The sequence below is a fragment of the Musca autumnalis genome, unplaced genomic scaffold (genome assembly GCF_047663935.1).
Source record: "Musca autumnalis isolate F117 unplaced genomic scaffold, ASM4766393v1 scaffold_2, whole genome shotgun sequence".
Classification (NCBI taxonomy): Eukaryota; Metazoa; Arthropoda; class Insecta; order Diptera; family Muscidae; genus Musca; species Musca autumnalis.
Genome location: NW_027411755.1, coordinates 194,090,239 through 194,099,438, shown reverse-complemented (window position 1 = coordinate 194,099,438; position 9,200 = coordinate 194,090,239). Strand labels below are relative to the sequence as shown.

At 42.7% G+C, this 9,200-nt stretch overlaps 1 protein-coding gene across 1 annotated transcript; it reads left to right on the top strand.

The window, feature by feature from the left end:
- The first annotated feature begins 1,066 nt into the window (after positions 1 to 1,066).
- Positions 1,067 to 8,096, top strand: LOC141392482 (uncharacterized). The gene is made up of 2 exons (XM_073965419.1): positions 1,067 to 5,433; positions 7,871 to 8,096. Exons 1-2 carry the CDS (start codon positions 1,067 to 1,069, stop codon positions 8,094 to 8,096), a joined length of 4,593 nt encoding a protein of 1,530 aa, XP_073821520.1.
- The last annotated feature ends 1,104 nt before the right edge of the window (positions 8,097 to 9,200 follow it).

Here is a 9,200-nt window from a genome sequence, read left to right as displayed (position 1 = left end):
AAAGTTTTATACCCCAAATGGAGACCAAATACCAAATTTTAGCCATTTCGGTGAATTATTGTGGCCACAACCTTCAACATACCGAAAATCAGGATGTACCGTTCTATGGGGGCTATATGAAGGCGTGGACCTATGCGGACAAAATTCTAGGGAAAAGATTTGTACTCCCAACGAAGACTAAGTACCAAATGTCATCAATTTCGGAGGAATATTGAGGCCACAACCTTCAAAGTACCGAAAATCGGAAGGTACCGTTCTATGGGGCTATATGAAGGTGTGGACGTATACCAAAAAAATTCTAGGGGAAAGTTTTATACCCCCAAAGAAGACTAAATACCAAATTTCTGCCATTTCGGAGGAATATTGAGGCCATAACCTTCAAAATACCGAAAATCGGAAGGTATTGTCCTATGGGGGCTATATGAAGGAGTGGACCTAAGCGGACAAAATTCTAGGGGAAAGTTTTGTACCCCCAACGAAGACTAAGTACCAAATTTCAGCCATTTCGGTGTGATAATGAAGATAACACCTTCAAAATACCAAAAATTGGGAGGTATGGGGCCTATATGAAGGCGTGGACCTATACCGACAAAATTCTTGAGGAATGTCCCTTCAAAAAAAATACATGGTGACCCCGACGTGATCGTACCGGTTTAAGTGTAACGTGTCGCGTTTATTTAATTCGAGTTCCCGGATACAGCGCGTTTTCTGATTCGCCATACGATCCCGCATATCCTGATTCTACATACGATCAGCGCATATCCTGATTCTACATACGGTCAGCGCATATCCTGATTCTACAATCGATCCCGCATATCCTGATTCTACATACGATCAGCGCATATCCTGATTCTACATACGGTCAGCGCATATCCTGATTCTACATACGATCCCACATATCCTGATTCTAAATACGATCCCGCATACAACGCATATCCTTTCTGAGTATACACAGAACCTCAGATACGAACCAGATCCTTGCTGATTCAACTTCGGTTACAACGTTCGAAAACTCATAAAGCTACATATCTAGCAACAACCTCACAAGTGGTTTGGAGATATAGCAATGACAACGGTACAAGACCTTATAGCTCTGCAGGGAGTAAGGGCCAGCAATTTCGACAAATTCGTGTCGACAATTAAGAAGGCGCCGCACGACAGAAGGACGGAGGAGTTCTATTTAAGCAAGCGTAACGAGCTAACGGCGCTCTGGCAGACGTTTGAGAAGGCGGAGAACCAGATCCGCAATGATCCGTCTTTGCCAGAGGATGACCCATATATAGCGGAGAATTTACATAAGAACATTGGAGAAAAATTCAATTCAACAATGGACTACATCGCGGCGGAATTAGACAAAGTGAAGAGCAAGCCAGGTCCATCGGAAAAAGCCCAAGAAATTAGTTCAGAAGGCCAAACTTCGGGCCAGATAGAGGTATATGCATCAACCCAAGTTGAGGGGCTGGCCCGAAGGATAAAAGCCAGAATGGCTGCTCTTAAGCGCCATTTGCAGAGCTTGGACAGTATCGAAGCCGGACAATCAATTCCATTTTATACAATCAAAGAAGATACGATAAAAAAGCTGTGGGGCCAAATCACAGATTTATTCGACGAAATTTGGCAGCAGATCAAGGACCCTTCCAAAATCGGGCTAGATCAAGATAGTTACGATAGCCTAGAAGATTCGGTGCAGCATAACCTAATTCGGCTGGCGGTCCTGAAGGACAAATGCTCTGATAATGTAAGAAACGCACCTCAACTGGGGAGTAACTTGTCAACACACAGTGTAATTCCGCTACCGAAGGTAACAATCCCAAAGTTTAGTGGGGATTATTTAAAATGGCCGGCATTCAGTGATCTTTTTACACAGTTGGTAAACAACCAACGCATACCCACAGTACAAAAGATGTGGTATCTGAAGGCAAATCTGACGGGTGAAGCAGAAAATCTGATTAGTCATATATCAGCTACTGCCGAAAATTATGACGCGGCATGGAAAATGCTGCAAGATCGATACAACAATAAGCGAGTGCTGGTAGCATCGCTTATACATCAACTGGTTGATCAACCATCGACCGGGTCATCTGCCGCGTCCATTAAGCAGCTACATGACGTCACTCAAGAGTGCTTACATGCGCTTAAGAACGTTGGAGTCGACACGTCCTCTTGGAGTCCAATGTTACTTCATCTACTGTCGAGGAAACTAGACCGAAGTACTTACAGCCAGTATGAAAGGTCTATTGTCAACCCAAGGGAGTTGCAGCAAGTTAGCCAATTCCTAGAATTTCTGGAGACTCGATTCCAGTCAATGGAGGCGATGGGTCAAAAGGAAAAAACGTCACCTAAATCGTGTGCTACAGTGGCATCGGCAAACCAAGGAGACAACATGTGTACTCTGTGTAAAAATGGCACCCATAAGCTATATCACTGCCAGAGCTTTCTCAAAATGACACCGCCAGAACGACTAAACTTCACTCAAAAGCAAAAACGATGTGTGAACTGTTTAAAGGCGGGCCATTCATCGAAGCAATGTACAACACGATGTTGCACGAAATGCAACAAGAAACACAACACATTGTTGCATCTAGAACGCAAGCAAGGGTCTACGAACAAACAAGATAGTCGTACGACTTTATCAGCTGGAACTGGTACAAAGCCTGCCGGTGGAGTAGCCTCCGTAAATACTGAGTCGTGCAATAATCAGGAAGCCACGGCGCTAGCTGCTGCTAATAAAGAACAAATCAGCTCGTACGTGGTACTCAGCACTGCTGTAGTAAAAATAAAGGTGGATGAAGCAGAAGTGGAGTGTCGCGCTTTGCTCGATTCGGGTTCCCAAGTCAATTTCATCACAGAACGTTTAGTAAAGCGACTTGGCATTTCAATGCAAAAATCAACAATCAATATCAACGGGATCGGTGCAACCAACACTAGAACAAACCATCGAGTAAATGTAGCTCTAAAGTCTCGAATCAACAATTATTCGACTCGACTTGAAGCGTTTGTTTTGCCTCGTATCCTATCACCACAGCCATCACAATTCATTAACATTGAAGATTGGTCGATTCCAAAGAATCTGACGCTAGCTGATCCAGCCTTCAACCGTCCTGATAAAATTGATATATTGCTAGGTGCAGAACATTATCACGAACTATTGTCGATTGGACAAATAAAATTAGCCAAGAATCTCCCTACAATGCAAAACACTGTGTTTGGATGGGTAATCTCAGGAAAAATTCAAGAGGAACAGCCCAGGAACCTTACATGCGGAATATGTACGACGGATGAATCGCTTGACGCCTCTATCGCCCGACTATGGGAATTGGAAGAAATCAAGACAACCAGCAAACCAATGTCCCTCGAAGAAAGACAATGCGAAAATCACTTTGAGCAGCACACCACCAAGGACAACAAAAATCGATTCGTAGTTCGAATACCATTTCATCAAAACCCCGACGCCTTAGGAGATTCTCATGGGATCGCAATCAATCGATTCTTTTCCCTCGAACGCCGGTTGCAGAAGGATCCTGAGTTGAAACAACAATATGTCAAATTCATGGAAGAATATGAAAACCTAGGACACATGACAAAAATATCGACAGATGCTATTCGCTCCCCACACTACTTTATCCCACATCATTGCGTACAACGACCTGAAAGCACAACAACAAAGCTCCGTGTAGTATTCGACGCTTCGGCCAAAACTTCGTCAATGCATTCGCTAAATGATCTTATGTACGCAGGACCTACGGTTCAGAGCGATCTGTTCTCTATACTACTGAGATTTAGGCTACCCAAGTACGTTTTTACAACTGATGTCGAGAAAATGTACAGGCAGGTCTTAATCTCTCCTGAGGACCGCCAGTTTCAACTAATAATTTGGAGAAAGGATGTCACTCAGCCTATAACCTACTACCAACTCAACACAGTCACATATGGCACAAGAGCCGCCCCATATCTGGCAACAAAATGCCTGCAACGAATGGCCAAGGAGAACGCAATCCGCTACCCACTCGCCTCGCAATTTCTGCAAGAGAACTTTTACGTCGACGATGGCCTGGGCGGAGCCGACAGTTTAATAACCGCAGTAAATTTGCAGCAGCAACTCATTAAAGTTATGAAAGACAGCGGGTTCAACTTACGCAAGTGGTGTGCTAATAACCCTCAATTGCTTAAAGACATTTCAGAAGGAGATCAAGAAGTAAATTTAGATTTCGAGAGCTCAAAGGCTGACACCGTTAAAACATTAGGGTTAACATGGCTTCCAAAAGATGACACCTTCTGTGTAAAAGTCAATATTGATCCCGTCAGGAGAGTCACTAAACGTACAGTGACTTCAGATCTTGCCAGACTTTTTGATCCATTAGGGGTACTGTCTCCAGTCACAGTTACGGCCAAAATATTCATACAAGAATTGTGGGAGTTAAAATTAGACTGGGACCAATCGTTACCAGAATCCTTACACTCTAAATGGACCACGTTTCGATCGGACTTAAACGCTCTAAAAAATCTTCAGATATATAGACACATCTTTAAAGGGAGAGTGCCAGAATCAAGGCAACTACACATCTTCACAGACGCGTCAGAAAAGGCGTACGGCGCAGCGGCTTATATGCGATCAACCTTTAAAGATGGAACAATCATGACACGTCTCCTATGTTCGAAGTCTCGCGTTGCCCCACTCAAAAGGCAAACCATACCACGGTTGGAGCTTTGCTCAGCAGTACTTGGAGCCCAGCTAGCTTCAAAAATCAAAATCGATCTTCAATTGACGTGTCCAACCTGGTTTTGGACTGACTCAGAAATCGTGCTGGCCTGGATAAACTCATCATCCGCAGCATTCAATACATTTGTGGCCAATAGAATTGCAATCATACAAGAAATCACTCAGGCAGAACAGTGGCGTCATGTCAGCTCAAAGTGCAATCCAGCCGATGTACTATCTCGCGGCATATCGCCGACAGCCCTTAAAGATTGTACTCTTTGGTTCTGTGGTCCCTTGTTTTTACACGGAAAGGATACAACATGGCCAGAAAAATTCAATTCAAATCTTGCAATTTCGACCAATCTCGAGAGAAAGAGGAAGGTACCAGAGGCACTCGTCACTTCAGTGACACCAACCAACTTTATGTACAACATAAATCACAACAACTCGTTCATCCGTCTACAACGAATCATAGCATACGTTTTGCGTTTCATTACTCAGAGCAGATGCAAAAATACCCTTCGACAGGCCCAAGGATCACTTACAACGGTCGAGCTAGACACGGCTTTAAGGCATATCATCAGGCACATACAAGAGTCGGACTTTAAGGAAGAAATTCAACAACTGAAGAAGTATCAAGAGGTGCGTGGAACAAGTAAACTGAGTAACCTGTCACCATTCTTGGACAATGACGGCCTAATTCGGGTTGGGGGTCGTCTTGAAGCATCGTCTTTGTCATTCGACTCCAAGCATCAACTTCTTATTCCCTACAATGACCCAATTTCAAAATTAATATTTGAAATGGTCCACAAAGAAAATAAACATTGTGGCGCACAAACATTGCTGGGAATCGTACGACAACGGTTTTGGCCACTAAAAGGGAAGATTATGGCTCGAGCTACGGTTCATCGCTGTACAATTTGTAGCAGAGCTAAACCAGCATTTTTTAATCAAGTTATGGGAAACTTGCCTTCCACGCGTGTCACACCAGCCAGAGCCTTCATTAATACTGGGGTAGATTTTTGTGGCCCAATAACAGTACATTACAAACTTCGCGGAAAACGGCCACACAAGGCATACATTGCAGTATTTTGTTGCTTCTCGACGAAGGCAGTACACTTGGAACTAGTGAGTGATCTCACAACAGAGGCATTCATAGGTGATCTTAAAAGATTCATCGGACGACGTGGGCACTGCCAAAACCTATACTGCGACAACGCAACGAACTTCGTAGGAGCAAAAAACAAGCTACCTGAACTGTCAACCATCATACATACAACAAATGCCCAAGAAGCCATTTCAAATACTTGCAACAACAAGGGCATTCAGTTTCATTTCATTCCGCCAAGAGCGCCACACTTCGGTGGCCTCTGGGAAGCCGCTGTCAAGTCAGCAAAACATCTTCTAATCAGAAGCATGGGGAATGCATCCTTGACTTATGAAGAACTCGAGACTTTGGTCATTGAAATTGAAGCCATATTAAACTCGAGGCCTATTTCTCCGATGTCAAATGATCCCAATGATATAGGTGCACTCACTCCAGGACACTTTTTGATTGGAGAACCACTCACTGCACAAGTGGACTCGCAAGCAAAGCAACCAACCTTAAGCCTAGCGACAAGGTGGAATCTGGTTTCTCGACTTAAGCACGAATTTTGGAGCAGGTGGTCACGAGACTATCTAAACGAACTGCAATATCGCAGTAAGTGGAAAGAGCAGTCGAAGAATCTACAACCAGGAGCCATTGTCATTATAAAAGAAGACAATGTTCCGGTCATGAAGTGGCCCTTAGGTCGTGTTATCAAAACATACAAAGGACCCGACAATTTAGTGAGAGTTGCTGACGTAAAAACCGCATCCGGAGTTTTTAAAAGAGCTATCCAATATTTAGCACCACTTCCGCGACTCGAAGAAGACAACACCTGCAAAGACTTGCCGACCGTGCAACTATCACCAAACCCGACCAATGAGGAAGAGCTGGAGACGCAATCATCCTCAACATCAACAGACGAACGTCCAAGCAAAAGGAAACGAACAACTTCAAGCTCTAAGACCTACTACCAAATTTCAGCCATTTCGGAGGAATATTGATGCCATAAACTTCAAAATACCAGAAATTCGGAGGTACCGTTCTATGGGGGCTATATGAAGGCGTGGACATATACCGACAAATGTTATGTGGAAAGTTTTGTACCCCAAATGAAGACTATATACCTAATTTCAGCCATTTCAGAGGAATATTGATGCCATAAACTTCAAAATACCGAAAATCGGGTGGTACCGTTCTATGGGGACTATATGAAAACGTGGACCCATACCGAAAAAATTCCCGGGGAAAGTTTTATACACCCAAGAAAGACTAAGTTGGACCGGTGACTATCTACGTTGATAGTCAAGCGGCCCTAAAATCACTCAAATCCCAGTAAATCAAGTCCGCGGCTGTTCTAGACTGCAAACACGCTTTGGAGCCACTAAAATCAATCGTCACCTTGTGTTGGGTCCCAGGGCATTGCAACATCGAAGGAAACGAGGCAGCCGACGAACTGGCACGCTGTGGATCGGAGTCACAAACCACTGAAATCGACTACTCCATCAAGCCACCACTGTGCCATTTCAGGAAAACAATAGAGCAAAAATGTCGGGAGAAATTCTGCCAACAATGGCAAAACACGCCAAACTGCAGCATATCAAGGGCAATCTGGCCAATCCCGTCCAAGTCAAGAACCGCCTCACTGCTCTCAATGAGGAAATCAGACCTCAAACTAGCAGTGGGGATCATCACGGATCACTGCAGAATAGGATCCATGATGAGCAAATGGGAAGCAGACCGCACGGCTGACTACTGCAGGCTATGCAAGGATGAGGAAGAAATAGAAACGATCGAGCACCTTTTAGGTCGCTGTCCTATGCTCCTTTCTAGAAGACAACGCACCACGGGTGTGCACACCATCCAAGCTTTTACAGCATTCTGCCAAGCAGAGCCGTCGGATCTATTACACATGGTAAAAGGCCTAAAATGGCTCCAACGTGCTGAGAACAGGACAAGCACTATCCCTACATAGTAACATTGTCAACCACGTCCGAGCTACAACTTACTTCTATTATCACAACTACAATTTCACTACTTCTATATCTAACCTCCACATCTACAATCTCTTTCTACTCCTATAGTTGTATGTATCCGAAAATCACACCCAATCTGCAGACATCGCCTATACATCACTACATCCCACCCGTCAGCACCTTCAATACCATCACCACCACACCTGAACTATTGGATTCTACGCATCTACAACCACATCACTCACAAGCTCCGTCTACCCACAACTACTATCACACATCCACATCTGCTTTATATCACAATCACAACTACAATCCGTTTCAACTTTCAGGATGATCACAATGGACCCCAAGGTCTCCGAGTGGAGTGGCTGCTATTACAGCAGCTACGCATCCTAAAACCTAACCTAAGACTAAGTACAAAATTTCAGCAATTTCGGTGTAATAATGAAGCTAACACCTTCAAAATACCGAAAATCGGGTTGTACCGTTCTATGGGGGCTATATCAACACGTGGACCGATATAGCCCATTCGCAATATTAAACTTGCTTGGAGTTTATATTACTCCAAGCAAGTTTAATATTGCGATCAATACCAAATTACAAAGCTCTATCTTAAAAATTGCTGTATCTTGATTTCAACAGACCGACGGACAGACATGTTTATATCGACTTAGAATTTTCCCCTGATCAAGAATATGCATACTTTATAGGGTCTCCGATGAATATTTCGATGTGTTACAAACGGTATGACAAATTCAATTATACCCTCCATATTATGATGGTGGGTATAATTAAAATTATATAATGTAGCATTGGGTTTTGAATTTATTTTAAATACATATCGCTCATTTACTCAAAGAGTGTCAAAACTCAAAAAATGCGTTTTTGAGTTAGCAAAATTTCTGTTTTTTCTTGGACTTCTTTCTTATCTTGTGTCAAATTTTCACGTTGATATATCGAAAACTGAACGAAATACAGCTCATTTACTAAGGATTTGGCATAATTAAAAAAAGTTTTATGAGTTTATGAACCACTAAAACACTTCAAATCATGTTGGATCTTGCATAGAAATTTAGCACTGATATTTGTTAAGCTCTTTACAAAGGATGGTCCAAATAGCTATTTTAGTTTTTTTCTGTAATAACACTTTTAAATTCGGAAGTCAAATTTTAATCGCCAACTTAAAACGCATTTCTCTCGAAACTCGAATTTTGGAGATGTGTCACTGTTTGAGTAAATGAGCGATATGTATATAAACCAAACTGGTGGACTAAGGCAATTTGCTCTATTTATAAATGGAACGAAAAATTTTTAAATTAAATTTTAATGGTTTATATTTTGAATTCGGTTTGGACGTTCAGTATTTGTTGTTTTTTTTTTCAATATTGGTTAAATCATGATTTAATGTGTGGATACATTTTTAATGTACCTTTACAAA

Excerpts from the sequence above, each read along its gene's own strand:
- LOC141392482 (XM_073965419.1), top strand. The coding sequence starts at position 1,067 with ATGACAACGGTACAAGACCTTATAGCTCTGCAGGGAGTAAGGGCCAGC. Across the intron at positions 5,434-7,870 it reads CGTCTTGAAGCATCGTCTTT|TTGTATGTATCCGAAAATCA; the intron begins GTCATTCGACTC and ends CTACTCCTATAG.